Below are 16,554 nucleotides of genomic sequence, written 5' to 3' on the forward strand. Positions count from 1 at the left end.
CCTTGGTTTGAGGATGGGCATTTTCCTTGGTCACCCAGAAAAGTGACATTAGGGAGTGTTAATCCAAGGAGGAGGATGTTTTCTTTGATAAATCTTCTAAGAGCGATGAATATGGTAGTGATGCTTTCATTTCTGCTAATGTTATTGGTGATGACTATTGGTTAATTCACTCAAGTGCATCCTACTACATGAATCCTCACATGGACTTGTACTATAACTATGAAGAGTGCAATGGAGAGCAAGTCTTTCTTGTTGATAACAACTCTCTTAAGGATGGTTGAGAAAAGGTCAAGATATCCTTCATGGATGGAAGAGTGGGAACACTCTTAGATTTATTACATATTCTAGGTTTGGCCTGAATTTCTTTTTGTTTCAAAGATGATTGACTTAAAGATGCATGTTACCTTTGATGACAGGGGTTCCAGGTTGGATATAGGCAACTTGGTTCTTGTAAGTGAGTGTGACATAGTACTTTGTTTAGGCTAGATGCAGCATCAACATTGTTTGGGTGTGTCAATGTGGTTGAACATGAATTTGGGATGTTGTGGCATTCCAGCTTAGGCCATCTAAATGAAAAAGGATTAAAAACTTTGGTGAGTAAACATAGGGTGGATGGTATTTGGTAGTGGTACTCTCGAATTTGAATTTTGTGAACATTGTGTGTTTGGCAAGCATAATACAGTGTGGCTGGTTTCAAAAAGTTCAAGGGCAAAGGAGATTTTGGAGGTGGTACACAGTGATGTTGTTGGTCTAGTGGATGTCAATTCCATTGGTAAATCTTTGTATTATGTATCCATTATTGATGACTATTCTAGGTACTCTTGGGTCTATTTTTTTAGAAGAAATTTGAGGTATTTTTCAAATTTAAAGCTCTAGTTGGGAATTAGACAGGTTATTAAATCAATGTGCTTAGGACAAATAACAGCGGTTAATTTTGTTCCAAAGGATTTGAGATCTATTGTAAATACACAATGGAATTGTAAAACAAATGATAACTTCCCGTACACTGCAATATAATGGAGTAGCTGAAAGGTTCAATAGAACCTTGTTGGATCAATTGAGAAGTATGTTGAGTATTCTTGGCCTAGGGCACGAGTTCTAGGCTAAAGTAGTAAATACTACATGCTACTTGTAGAACAGGTCTCCTACTTTTGCATTTTGAAAGAATAGGTCTCCTACTTATGAACTAGTCTAAAGTTGATTGTAACACATTTGAAAGTTTTTGGTTGTGAAACACATTTTCATGTGCGAAAGATAAGGTGGTCTAAACTGGATTACAAAGCAAATAAGTGTATTTTCATTAGGTATGGTGAAAGTGTAGAAGTCTAGAAGCTTTGGAATCCTAAGACATTGAATGTTCTTTATTTTAGGGAGGTCAATTTCAGAGAATTTAGAGTCTTATCTATAGAGGAACAACCAAAGGAACTAAAGAGTCAAAAGTTGTATTTTCAATGCAAGTTAGAGCACTTGAATGCATTTGAAAATGAACAAACAAGTGGATATGATAGTTTTGATGGAGATGAAGCAAGCACATCTGATACAACTTTGAAGAAAAATAGGGTTAAGATGCAATAGGAAGTTCTTCACTGCTGATTTGGAGAAGGTCTACAAGACAACAAAGATCACTTGATAGGTATCGTCCATCAGATTTATGTTGTGTTTTTGTTCTAACATGTACTGATTGTGAACCAAGTTTTGTAGAGGAGGCTCTCTCTTATAAAGATGAGAATTCTTGAAGAAATGCCATAGAAGAGGAGATGTTGACATTAAACTATTTATGCAGTGCAAATCCTTTGACTTGGTAGATTTGTCTAAAGGATGGACATCAGTTGCAGATGGGTTTCAAGAAGCAGTGTAGAGGAGATGGATCAGTTGAGTGATACAAGGTCAAATCCTATATGCTCAACATCATATAGGATTTGTAGGTTTTGGCTGGAGATGGACTATGCATATTGAAAGCTTATAGTTTGAGACTTGCAAAGTGAGCTGTTGTGTTGAATTTCTGTATTCTGAATAATTAGCTTCAACAGTTCTTTGGTGGTAGGTTTTATTAAGGGTTTCCCTTGTAAATCTAGAGTCTCCTATGTTCTTTATGGTTGTATATTCTTTGATACATTTTGTACAAACTTGCTGAATAGATTTACTTAAATGCTTTGTTCTTTGATCGCATGATCTTATGTTTTTCTCTCTGTCAGTTTGTTTGTTGACTTTAACAGGGATTTTATTCCCAAGAGGACTAACCCAAAAACATGTTGGGGCCAGTGGATTGGTAAAATTAGTCATACCAATGAAGTTGAGGACAGACACCATTTCTTCTTAGCTTGTCCTACACTCAATAAAGTGATAGGGGACTTTTTCCAGTTTCAAACTCAGTCACTCTTGAAAATTTCTTATCATACAAGTACCAAAATGACATGGGTATTTTCATATACGCAATGTTTGAATATGAAAATGATATTCTTTTTGATCTGTTAATTAAGGGTTCTATTAGGGCCTTCACCCACGAAATGAGCATGGTTTACACAAGATGCAAAAGCTGGACCTAGCTCAAATGAGAAAGATTTCACATGCCGTTTATGCTATTTTCTCAAAGCCAGAAAAACCAAAGGAAAGGAGGTTGCACAGGTTTGCAGGTCACCAAGACATCATATTCTGATAAAGAAAGCTCCATCTATTCAGCATGAATACCAACTGCTAAAAATGGAGCCAGCTGTAACTGAATAAAAAATCCTCAAAAGTGAAAACCTTATCAGAAGAAGTCTCAAGAGTGAAGAGCCAAAGCTCTTTGCCCCCTATGTGCGAGGAGAGCTTCTTTGTCAGTTGGGAACTTGGGATTAATCCTTGATAGCCACTAGAGCTCCACTTTGAAGTCTTTTCACTTCACCTTACCTTCCATCGTCTTCTTAATGGAATTCAAAATCACCAATTTGGAAGAATACCACCTTGAGATTGACAAATCTTATTTGGCCAAGGGTCACACAGAAGAAGCTCATTGATTCAAGTTCTTAAAAGAACACCCAAATATATAAATGATACTAAAAACAATATATAGTATCATTTCTATTCTATCCATACATGTATGGAGTACGGTACATTACTTCTACTTTTCATTTTGCAGGGGACTTAATAATTGATCCTCATGAAAATTTGAAAGAGCTAGGAGAAATAGAGCGATTGCATCTGTGATGACAAACATATTGATGGATCATGGAATCTTATATATAGATACTAAGCCAGAGGCTATAGTAGATGGACAGAATCGATGCCAATTTCAATAACAATGATAATTAATGATATTAGATTTCCACAATCCATATTATTGTTCGTAATTGCTTCTGGATTCGATTGTGTGATAGTTTTTGCATCAACTATCACACAATCGAATCTAGAAGCAATTACGAACAATGATAATGATGTACTGCATGCTGATTTTAATGTCAAAAATAGAATGATACACTTTGATAGGTCTGACAAACCAGATTGGTCTAAAGGACATTAAAAGTTATCATCACCATTATAATATGAAATTACCTCATTATCAAAAAAAGTTAACAATTACAAATTTAAATAATGCTTGTAGAACTGTCTAAAGAAGAAAAAAAGTGGAAGACTGCACAATAAGCTTGGATGCAATGATCCATATCAACCACATTTATTGCATTTGCTTGTTGGGACATGGTCACTATAGTAAGTAAAGGTAAGAAGCATATATCAGTAGTCGAAGATAGAAAGTAAGACGACAGTTACAAGACAAAAGTTATCACGTGAGGCTAATGGTATCTTTGGACAAATAAACTGCAATGCAAATAATGTTGGATGGGTTGCAACATAAAGCATTCTGAGTTGGATGGGATTGTCGCTACAATAAAATATCTGTGTGCAATCCATATTGGACAACCAAGACAAATGCAAAGTAGGCAGAGAAAATGGATTTAAAGTTTAAAGTTCTTAACATTTGATGGGCAAGCAAGAGGAGCGACAGTGGAGTCGAACAAGCCAAACAAGGCTATGGGGTTGTAAAGAACTGATGATAGCAACACTTGCTTAAGTTCAGTATTGTCAACCAATAATAAATGATCTGAAAATTGGTTTAGTTATTCAGATCTGGAAGGTCCTGCAGTCAGGTCACTGATGGAACCATGGAGTTTCGCCTATAGCATTTTTCATGTACACCTATAGCAGGTTGCAAGGTCACCTACAACTATAAAGTGTTCTGTTTTTCTGCAAATGTCGCTTGCAATAGGTCCAAAAGTGTGCTTTTCCCTTCCAAGAGACACGGGGTTGTTAACGGGGGTATTCCTGATCTTGTGCAGGTAGTTTGGGAGTATTTCTTCTGTTGGAATTGTCTTAGTTGGGTGACTTATATTGCTCTCAGGAATGCAGCAAGTGGCCAAATGGTTAAAGAAACAAATTGAGCATTGGAAGAGGTGGAAAAATGAATGTACTATTTGGTGATGGGTCTATTGATGTTTCGATGATGGTCCAGATTCAGAAGGTAAATATTGTGTTTTGAATCGATTGACCAAGTCTACACTTGCTGGAGGTCACATTTGGGTACACAACAGAAGTTGATAGAGCATGACAATAGTTGAGTGTGGCTAGAGCAGAAAAATGTGGAGGGGCATCTGTGTCCATGCTAACAGCTGTTACATTTGCCTGGGTCTTGTGATTGTCTCCTTTCCTTGAAGGCTACCTGTCATTCTGGAGACTGTTACTATTCTGGGCGACTTTTCCTCTTCCATTCTTGGGTGTGAGTCGGACAGGATATAGGACAGAAGGAAAATGGAAAAAGGTTTGGCTCTTTTGGAGGACTCTTATGCTGGTTCCAAGAGAATGGATGGATGTGTGTAGGGTTTCTGTGAGGCATAGGAGCAGAGTATGGTTGAAGGAATTTGTGGATAGCTAAGACAGCTCCAATTAACTGTTTTTGTGGTGTAACTTCCATTTATTTGCACTGAACTTAGTGATGGGATGCTAGCAGCATACCCTTCTGGAGTTTTTCGCCCAATTTGATTTTCTCTAGATGACATTTGGTGTTATGTGTTCTTGCATAGCGTTTGTCCTGTTTCCCGTTTAATTCTTTCTCTTTGTTTTGAACATATTATAGACTATAGTAATACTACTGATTGTTAGTAAATCATTAGGGCAGTGATTGATTAGAGTTGCAGGTGTAGATCTAGTGTAAGAATCTGTGTTCGATTCATACTTGGGTTATAAAATATGAACCCAGTGTTTACAGATCAATAAAGCCACAGAGTTTCATTGCAATATTAGCAGCATTTGGGAGTTAAGTAGAACTACATGTTACTGTTGTGAAGTACAACCATAGGAGTAGTGACATGTTCATAAAATTTGAGTTCTCCATAGGAGACTAACAACAATTACAAAGTTATATTGGATAATTTGATTGATGATGATTTAAAAAATAGTTGAAAAAGAGTAACATATAATACTGAACTATTATTGATTGCATTAAAATTGTGTTTGTTTATATTTTGTTTGATGTAGCAAGGGACAACGTGTAGGACATCTTCAAGCTAGTTCTAAAAGTTACAATAACAAAGAAAGTCATATTGGAGGCTATTAGATACACATTTGCAAAGAATATTTTGTATCACACTATTGTATATTAGAAGAGATTAGTTTTGCAATAGGAGTTCCTTATGAGTATGACAGCTAATTTTAAAGGCTAGAGATACACATTGACAAAGAAAAAATTGTATCACACTATTGTATATTAGAAGAGATTAATTTTGAAATAGGACTTCCTTATGAGTATACCAGCTATTTTGTCTTCTTAAATGTGTAATTTGATCGGATTGCTTATGATGAATCTATTTGCATCGTCTTTGCTAGATTAGTTAGGTATGTTGATGGACAGGTAAATTTATGTTTAATTGTATATGCTTTTATTTGGATGGCTCATTTTTGAACCACACTTATTTTTTAATTACTTATCATACGTGATCTCTTTAAAATACTGCAGTGCAGACAGGTATCGCAGGTGCCAAAATCTCATGAAAAAGGTGTCACCTGCATTTCTGGTGCTATGCTTAATAATCTTGAAGGACTCTTCGCATCATCCTCCTCAGATGGCACTGTTTGTGTATGGGAAGTTGGGTTTCCAAGCCAGTCTGGAGGTAAACCTGATGATTTCTGATGCACATTTTCATATACTTGCACTAATCTCTCATTTTTATCTGTTCTTGAAAGATAATCAAAGCCACTTATCATGAACCCACATTTGCATGTAGTTGACTATTATTAAATACATACACATACATCTCTTTTAATCTGTAAATTCATCTCTACTTAGAGAGAAACCCAAGCATAGTTAATTTTAGAGAAAAAAGAAGCAATGTTAGTGTCCATGAGTAACTCAAAATGTAAAATGGGACTGCGAAGTGAACAGTGTGCATACTTGCGAACTGTATCTATGTGGTAATTATAGTACTACAAGGGCCAGCAAAAATTATACTAGCAACCGATAAATAGTCATTAGCTTTCTTCTTTTTATATCTGAGAAAATTATTTGCTCCATTTTTTTTGATGATGCAAAGAAAACTTTATATTTGGAATTATTTTAGAAAACAATATAAATCTTTATAAGTAATTAATATTTGCCATGGATCTGAACAGAAGAACATGAGCTGCATTCTTTTTTTTATTTTTTCCTCATTTTCAAAACACCTGTAGGAGAGAGGAAGGCATTGCCATCTTTGTATGACCGTACAAGTTACAAATGCAAAAATATTTAGTTGCAAAGAAATTATCTTTACGGATTTGTTGTGCTTTAATTCTGAAATTTTCTCAAAGGAATGAAGAGATTTTGTTTGTTTTGCCCTGTAGTAATGAAGTTGTTCGTGCAATCTTTGACTGATGAAGCTATATCCCACCCACCTGCTAATGTTCCTCAGAATAGCTCTATATCCAGGGATAAGATTGCCCCTAGCGAATAGTAGGACCAGTAAGGAAACTCCTAACCCCTCAAAGAAGGTAACACTAATATGAATGTTGACAATCCATGGTGTGTAGTTTGTCAGCTGCCTCACTCACCAAACAATGTATGGTTGCCCAGTCATTTGAAGATTTTGGCAATCCCTGTGATGAATTCAAGGATTTTCATTTCAATGAGAATGATGATGTGAATTATTAAAGTAATATTGTAATATTTCTATAATGGTCATTTAGTTTGTAGTTTAGGCAATTTCCTTTTCATAGTTAGTTCCTATTTAGAATGTTTCTTTTCTATCTTTCGTTTTTTTTTTAGAAACTCTGCTTGTAATCTCTATGTAAAGAGCTTTTCTCTCCTTTGTAAATATAGAACAATCCATTACTTGGAATTTATTTCCAGAATTTTTTTATGATTTTTTTATGAAAAATGGTGTTCTTACTTGAATTATTTTCAAAAGTTTTTTGTTCAATTTTTATTGAAAAATCAAAGGATATTTTTGGGAAATCACATAAGGTTTTTTCATGGAATTGTTGCAGAATCGCAGAGCTCGCTTTGGGTCATTTCAATTTGTTTTCATTTGAGGGTTTTGTTTGTGATGGGGCTATTTAATCGCGAATTTTAGATAAGGGTTTTTGCTATAAATCACGTGAGATTTTGTGGAAATTCGTGGTGATTTGAGAGCCTTTTTTGTTGCGCTGTGTGATTGGGTTTTTCTGTGTAGAGGATGTGTCTAGTGTTGCCGGGAATAATCATTATGTCATGTTGTTGTATTATGTTATGTTGTCGTCGGTAATTATGAATTACGGCAGTCAATTAGTCGTCCCGAAGTGCAGTTGGATGCGACGGTTGGTCGCACCCCTTCGGGTATTATATATTGTATACCTTTCCTTCGTAGTGGCATCATCATAGTTGTATTCGGGTGTAATGTTATAAGCACTTGATGTACATGGACTGTTGAATTAATACAAAAACTGGTTCTTTAATATATTTCAATTATGTTCTGTGCATTTACTTCCTGTGTTTAATCGTTTACTCGTATGTGGCAAACATTTGGCGTCGTTGCCTAGACATACTCGGGAAAGGAAGGAGTGGATGGCGTACGGACACGATGGGCCTAACCGTCGGTGAGATTAACTGAGAGGCCGACGACGCACAAACGAAACTCTACGACAAAGAGGACACTGCAATGAGGGAATTCTCAATCCTACTTTAGGCGGCCATTGAGACCTACGTCCGAAGGGAGGCCACGGAGGCTGACGTCCCAACAAGTGCAATGTGGACTGCATTGGAAGTTAGCCCCGCAGCAAATCGGTTGATGAACCACCTCCCCCGGTTGCTTGCACAGGCATCACTGGCACAACGAACTCGCCTGGAGGAGATTGCCCGTGAGGAGCAACGCCAACAAATCCTCCAACAGTACGAAGAAAACAGTCGCTGCTGGGAAGCAGAGCGTGATGGCAAGAGGCGAAGGGGAAATTGAACCCTGTAATAATCCCGGCACAATGTTGACATAAATTGTGGTCGAAAGGGAAAATAATAAAAGCTTTTTTTGTGTACATGGCATGTACTTGCTATGTACGGAAGTGATTTATGCCCAATATACTAAATAAGGACAAAAATAAAAAGATACGAAGTGACGAATGGGAAGTGGCACAAAGAGCGTTGAATCTCAGACAACAAATAGAACGAAGGCGTAGGCTAAGGCAGCTTGCCGAGGGACGACCGATCGAGGGGTTGCTCGAAGGGAACCCAGGAGGTGTCATGGAGGTTGTGGAGGCAGAGATAGACGGAGAGAATTACACTCTCTACACTGTCGTAGGGTTGCTCGAAGGGAACCTAGGAGTCACGGAGGGTGCCGAAGGAGAACTCTACAGTTTGCCAGAATACCTCCGTAGGGTAAGAAGTCGCGAAGAGTACGTGGAACAAACAGGGCGAAGTCTAAACCTGATTGACGCTACCAGAGACCTACTAAAGAACTTGTCCATTTCGGAGGACAATTGGAGGGAGACGACCGAAGGTGACGGTACGGCCGACGGTGCTGGGGGAGCACAAGGGTACCGTACGGGAGGCAATCTATTTGGTTCGGGGTCAACAACCTTCTCCGGAGGACCCACGAGTGGAGGGTCAGGTGCAGGTAGTCGAGGCGAAGGATCACCAGGTACAAGCACACAAGGCACCAGAGGAGCGAGACCCAGCAGTGGGATGGCAAGTAAGTAGAAGCTGCCGAAGTTCAACGGCGAGGGGAAGGAAGATCTCGTCCGCCATTGCCGCACTTGCGAAACCATATGGTCAGCGAACGGTGTTACCGACCAAGACAAATGGATGATGCAATTCCCAATGACATTGCGGGGAGTTGCCATCGACTGGTACTCGGATATTGATAAAACTGCAGTGGCCACATGGGACACACTGCGGAAAGCCTTCGAGAAGGAGTTCCGCCTACTTCGAGACGACAATGAAATAGTAGCCGAAATCTATGGCACAAAGTAAAACAAGAACGAGACGGTCTGAGCCTATAGTCGATAGCTCAAGGAATTGTTGGGGAAAATGGAGGGTCAACTAGCGGATGGTTTGAAAAAGAGATGGTTCGTGGAGGGGCTCAAATGCTCCCTCCGGAAGAAGATGAAAATTGTTCCACCAACCTCGTACGACGATGCATATAATAGAGCGATGGATCTCGAGAGCGAGACCAAGACATCCAAGAAGAAAAAGAAGAAGGATAGCTCGTTCGAGGATGATGACTCTTCCGAGGGAAGCAGAAGCGATGGTGAGTCCAGCAAAAAGGTGCAAGCCCTATAGAAGGACATGCTGAGGATGATGAAAGAGCTGAAGGTTATGAAGGGAGGTCCGAGCAAGACCGACGAAGGGGAGCTTTGGTGCACGAAATGTAAGACGGACGACCACACGAAAGGCTCCTGCCCAAAGAAGGCCTATTGTGATATATGCCAGTTGATGGGGCATCCCACCAGGGAATGCCCCTACAACATGTAAACACGAAACCAACAAGTATTGCTTACGCAGGAACAACCAACTACATCGGGCGGTATCGGCAGCTCCCAGGCGAACAACAATGCAACATCGGGAGGCTACCGAGATAACCGGTGGGGAGGACAAAACAACAATAACAATACAAGGAGCTGGACCCAATACGACTCCAAAGGCCGACTGATGATACAATGCAGAGCATGCAGTGTGGGGGCACTTCACTTGAGACTGCCCGAAGGGAGAGGCCACACAATATTTGCGCAAATGGTGTGGACCGGAGACCACAAAGACACCACCTGCTCGAAGTCAGGCGTCAACTTGCTCAATATCGAGGAAACCAAAGAAGAGGAAGTGCTGGCCGTAACTCGCGCCCAAGCCAGACAAGCAATGTGCCTAGACCCGGAGATGGAGAAGCGAAGGGTACGGGAAACACGGGAAGAAATCGAGAAAGAGATACGAGAGGGGGCGAAGGCGAAGGGTACGACGGGTACTGCCAGCCGACCGGAGGCAGAGGAGGCTATACTAAATCAAATTTTAAAACTGGAGGTGCTTGTGAAGGTACACGACCTCCTCCAAACGATGCCTCAATTACGAACAACGTTGTTGAATAATCTCTCCCAACCACGCACCAATACCAACCACCGCACAGATTTTCCTAGGGGGTTTGCAATAGACCCCATGTTGCTGGCAGTTAACACTGGAAGGAACCCGACCATTGTGGAGATGGGTATCCTTGGCACTATTCTAACCGATACCATTGTCGATGGTGGATCAAGAGTGAATGTTCTTTCAGAAGAAACCTGGCGGAAGCTGGGGAAGCCGACGCTGTGACCATCTACATTCAATCTGCTGGGAGCAGATCAACATGGAATCAAACCCATCGGGACACTGATGGGCCAGCAAGTTACCATCGGGACGCAACCCTTCATACTGGACTTCGTGGTAATCCCACTAAAGAAAAAAGGGTATGATGCGATCTTAGGGAGAGGGTGGTTGGTGGCAGCCAAAGCCACCCACAACTGGAAGAACACTCTGTCTATGGAGAATGGAGGAAGGAAGTTTATCATACAACCTTGGGACGCAGTTGGTTAGTGAGGAACTGGCATCATCTTCGGAATTGGAGGGTGAAGGAGAAGGCGACCTGAGGGACGAGGGACGAGGCTGCAGGGAGCCCAACGACGAAGGGATTATCAAACTAGGAGAGTGCTCCGAGGATGAGACAGGGTCATTGAATAGGCTCTTCCACTGGTAGATGGAGGATTACGAAATGTTCCAGAGCTACAGGCTCAAAGTAGAGGAACCAGAGCAAGTAACAGAGGAGGTGTACCTGCCGGAATACAAAGATTATTGGAAGGGAGACACCCCAAACCTTGATGACGTAGATAATCCTAAGATCATTCGTGTCGACAACGATTGGAACCCTGTGTGGAAGGCCGCAACCTTCAAAATCTTTATTCTTCTTCTTCTTCTTATGTACGGGAAGGAGACCGTGGTTCTTGTAGAATTTATGGTTCCAGGTCTTTGGATGGCCATTGAAAACAGACTTGCCATCAACGAGTCCAAATGGAAACCCTACCATGAAAAGCACGCAGACCCGAGCGGCCGGAAGGACACCCGAGAGTCTGGAGGGGGACCCGAGAGGATGGAAGGGGACTCGAGAGGCACGGGACCAAAGCGAGAGACTCTTGGGCGAGGAAAACCGAGAAGGATGAAGGGCGATCCCAGAGACACGAGACCTGAGCCGAAGACTCTCTAGACAATTAAATTAGGAAATTGAAAAAAAAAAGAGAGGAAAAAATCGGTGGAACCATCGTCGGGGGCCACTGTATGGTGGAACCACCACGGGAGACCACCGTGCGGTGGGACACCGTACGGTGGAACCACCACGGTCGACCACCGTGCGGTGGAACCCTGTACGGTGCACCACCGTGCGGTGAGGCCCCGTGCAGTGGGACACCGTACAGTGCACCACCATGCGGTGGGACCCCGTATGGTGCACCACCGTCGACAGAGATCACTGGCCTAGGGTGGAACTCGACGGGTATTCATCCGCCGTACGAGAGATCAATCATCGTACGACACCAAGCTTCGGGTGACCCCAGTCGTCGTACGGGTTCACTCCATCGTCTGGCAGATAACCTTTGTACGAGCTTGAGACATTACAGTTCGTAGGCTTGAAGGAGCATGGTGACGGCGGTTTAAAAGAGGGTAAAAGAGAAAATACCATGGCATAGTAGGGATAAGATAAACGATGGTGATGGCACGTAAAAAAAAACAAAAAACAAAAAAACGACTAGTTTTAAAATCATTCAATGGAGTCTGGAGCCTAGACACTGAAAAAATTAGAGTGGCGAAGAAGGTTTTTGGCATCTTAAAATGTCACAAAAATGATGTGCGCCATGGACTTCCGTGTGGTTCTGAAGGTGTTAAATTGGTGTTGTTCCGAGAAGTCATGGTAAGTGTTGGGGTTGTTCCGTACTGTGAGAAAGAAGCCTGAAGCTAAGCATTGGCGGGGAAGCCATAAGCCGTAGAGGGAGACGGATTTGGAGGTTGCAAACAAACAGAGTTTGAAGGAAAGGCATTGCAGGAACGCGGAGTCGTACAACACTAGAGAGTTATTCAGTTCAGTTATCAGCCTTTGGGGAGTGTGATGGAGGATTTGAGGCGTCTCCTAGCCTTTGTGCCAAAAGGTTGTGGCCACTTCCAGGCATGAATGGTACGCTTGAGGAACTCGGAGTATGTCTCGGCTGGACGTGAGGTTGCCTTGGTGGATGCACAGAGGGCTCGGGAGGAGCTGACCACCAGGTTGGAGGCAGTAGAAGCGTGAGACTTAGCTTAGCGTACCCAGGAGTTGGATGCCGAGAGGGCAGCGCGAGTGGCTATCGAGGACAAATTGGCTAGGGAGACAGTATCATTTGAGTAGCAGTTGGTGGAGGCTGAGACTAAAAAGCGTGTTTTGCAGACAAGTTTGGTTTAGGCACAGGAGGACTGTGATGTCAAAGGAAGCACTAATGGTGAAATCCGCACTTGAGCATCAGATGGTAGCAGAAAAGGGTTTTTAGGCGAGGACACAACAAGTGTATGGGTTCCAGGCTCGACTGGCGTTAGCAGTTCCTGCAGTTCTCTACCTTGGTTCTGTTTAATGTCATCTCTATTTTGTATTAAGTCGTCCGGAGATGACTTTTTTTCTTTGGGGAGATGATGTTGCGGGGAATAATTATTATGTCATGTTGTCGTATTATGTTATGTTGTCGTCGGTAATTATGAGTTACGACAATCAATTAGTTGTCCCGAAGGGTAGTTGGATGCGATGGTTGGTCGCACCCCTTCGGGTATTATATATTGTATACCTTTCCTTCGTAGTGGCATCATCATAGTCATATCTGGGTGTAATGTTATAAGCACTTGATGTACATGGACTGTTGAATTAATATAGAAACTGGTTCTTTAATATATTTCAATTATGTTTTGTGCATTTACTTCCTACGTTTAATTGTTTACTCGTATGTGGCAAACATCTAGGGCCCTTTTTTTTTGTGTGTGACTGGTTTTGCACAATCGTTGACACTATTGGGGCATTTTTTTCGCACGATGGTGACAGGTTTGTAATTTATGTCTCAATTAGGGTTTTGGAATGACAAGATTTCTAAGTTTTTGCACGATTTTCTTAATCGTGGATCTACTTTTCTGTTTTTGGGTTTTTTGAATTTCCCAAAAAAATCATGATGGGTTTTTCGTTTTTTGCCTGATTTTTTCATATAAAAATCGTGGGTTCTCCCCAGATTTATTAGTTTTCAGGTTTTCTCTAGTTTTTTTAGTTCGTGGGTTTTTAATGTTTTTCCACAAAATGAAGATTTTTGCTGATTTTTCACAAAATTGTGTGTGATTTCAGCATCGCATCTAGGGTTTGACGATTTTCCAATAAATCATACTGTTGTTTTACATCAGCTTTTTTTGATGATTTTTGGACAAAATCGTAGGTTTCAATTTTTTGCCTATTCTTTTTTATCAACAAAAATCGAAGGGAGCTGATCTCAATTTTTGTGTCTCTGGACAATGGAAAGGATGGCTTCATTACCCAACATCATGTTGGAGGGATGGTTTCCATTTCTTGGTCATATGAAGAAGTTCTGCAAAATGCGTTGGTTGAACAGAAGTCCAACCAAGGAGGGTCTTAGTAGCAGGATCATGTCGCAAAGCATTCAGAGGAGAAGGGGGCAGCCTTCTATGCATCCATGGCCAAATGACTAGCAAATTATGTTGTCTTCTATAGGGTAGTTAGTAGAATGACCATTAAGGGGAGGGTATTAAAGTAATATTGTAATATTTTTATAATGGTCATTTAGCTTGTTAGTTTAGGTAATTTCCTTTCTGTAGTTAGTTTCTATTGAGAATGTTTATTTTCCGTCTTTCATTTATGTTTTAGAAACTCTGCTTGTAATCTCTATTTAAGGAGCTTTTGTCTCCTTTGTAAATATTGAACAAACAATTATCATTTCAAATATGTTGTCTACTAATCTGAGTCATACAAATGATGAATTTTCTTCTTTAGAAGAGGATGGCACTGATATGGATGTAAATGACAAAAGACAACAAAGTGGAGGTTACTGTCAACAAATTTTCTCTGATGATGAAGAAAAAGGTGATTCAGATTTGCATAACTTTGAGTCTTATACTTTTGATATAAGACGAAGAATACCATTAGATGAAGAAATCAAAGCAATAACAACTGCCATTGCACAAGTTAAGATCAATTATAACTAGAGAAGTAAGATGTAAAATGACAATAGGTAGTGTATTCATAAAGCAGACTCAAAATTTCACGAAAGATCCAATTGCTACTAAAGGTGCAAAAGGAAAGAAAGATGTCAAGTTTCAAAAACCCCAAATGGAGAATATCAAGCAAAAAGCAAAAACTTCTTCTGTCAATACAAATAGTCTTGCAAGCACTTCTAATTCCAAATTGACATTTGAACAAGAAAAGAATAAGAATGTTTCTTTGGGTATGGTTCTACCATATATTCCTATTATTTAAAATTATGCCCCATTTGTTATGGTAGTATAGTCACAGATAAAAGTTTCAGTGCCACTGTTAGAAATGATGAGGATTGAAGAGCACAAAGATAAGGTATTAGCCTTGATCAACAATACTGCAAAGTTGTTGGCTGAAGGAAAGAAGACTAGTGATAAAACTGAGATAGGAAAGAAACAAGTGAATGAAGTGGAAGGAGTTAAGCATTGAAAGCACAAAGGTTTACCTAGGTACAACTTTGACAAATGTTCTTCTCAGGTTGATACTTTCTATGTCACCTTACTTATAAATGGCAAGTTGATTAAAAATTGTATGATTGATTTTGGAATTTCCATTTTGGGCAAGTGTTTTTTGTAGAAAGGTCATATTTTTGAGTCATAAAAGAGAATTTTGTCAATAAGTGAAAAGCTTTGTATAACATGTCTTCAATTCAGATTGTTTGTATGAATATCACAAATTTTTTATAATTGTCTCCAAGGTGTATATGCCCTTTTTCATAAATAAAAGATCGAGGGTCTTTGAGTTTATCCGTGTAAGTTTATTGCATTGCCTATTTTGTTTGTTGCTTCTATTCAAGTAATAGATTAAATGCTTTAAGTGGAATATGGGGAAGTGTGTATAGCATTGAGGATTTGAAAGAAGATTTGTGGATGATTTCTTTTGTTGAATGTATTAGTTAAGATAATATTGTAATGTTTCTATAATGGTCATCTTTAATGTTTAGTTTGTATGTAGAAACTTTCGTTTCTGTCTTTCATGTTTCTATTATCAATCGTTTCCATTATGGAAAGATCATCTTGTATTCTCTATTTAACAAGTTTTTCGTCTCCTTTGTAAATATCAAATTATCATTTCATGGTATCAGAGCGGGTCAATGGGGTTTTTTTAAGTTTTGGCAAAAAATTTAAAAACAAAAATATTTGGGTTCTAAAATTTTTGAAATAATTTTTTTGTTTGATTTTTCTTTTTTTTGAAAGAATTTTCTCAAAGGTTTTCAGTGAGGCGATCCAGAATCGTGGATTTTTAAGGCGAATTGTGAGGATTTGTTGCAAAATTGAGGATTTTTGTTTTTGTTGAGATCGTGGCGTTTGCTGTGTTGTGAAGGAGTTGGTGTTTCTGAAGATTGTAGGCTGGTGTTGCGTTTTTCCTTGCCGGATGCAATTTTTTTCCCGCTTGTGTTGGGTTTATTTTTGGGTCATGTGTGGGTTTTTTCTTGCATGACTTTTAGTCTTTCCCGTGCCTCTGTAGTTTTTTCTGGGCAATTGGTGTTTTCTAGAAGTTTTTCCAAAGAGATTTGCTATGATTTGCATTTTTTTTTCTTCCTACGCGATGGGTCACCTCTTCGCCTCATGTGATGGGTCAGCTCTTCTTTTCGCATGATGTTTTTTCCTACACGACAACGTTTCTGGCTTTCTTGCACACGACGCGCGTTGTCTCTAATTTTTGGCGAGAAGGCTCACTTACCGTGTCTTTTTGCATCGAACCTGGTTGCAGGGTGCAGTTTTTAGGTGTTACGCACACATGTTTTGTGCTTGCGTTTTTTTTGGTTCTTCCCTTTGTTCACATCACGTGATCCAGTGTT

The 16,554-nt window shown here is 40.0% G+C and overlaps 1 protein-coding gene across 4 annotated transcripts in view; it reads left to right on the forward strand.

Annotated features, from left to right (window-relative positions):
* The window catches only part of LOC131069738 (elongator complex protein 2), a 123,187-nt gene that overhangs the window by 18,083 nt on the left and 88,550 nt on the right, over positions 1–16,554 (forward strand). For all 4 annotated transcript variants that reach the window (XM_058005290.2, XM_058005286.2, XM_058005279.2 and 1 more), the window contains one exon: positions 5,987–6,140. In XM_058005290.2, the coding sequence (XP_057861273.2) occupies positions 5,987–6,140 (154 nt within the window). The remainder of the gene's footprint in view (positions 1–5,986; positions 6,141–16,554) is intronic.

The sequence above is a fragment of the Cryptomeria japonica genome, chromosome 6, assembly GCF_030272615.1.
Source record: "Cryptomeria japonica chromosome 6, Sugi_1.0, whole genome shotgun sequence".
Classification (NCBI taxonomy): Eukaryota; Viridiplantae; Streptophyta; class Pinopsida; order Cupressales; family Cupressaceae; genus Cryptomeria; species Cryptomeria japonica.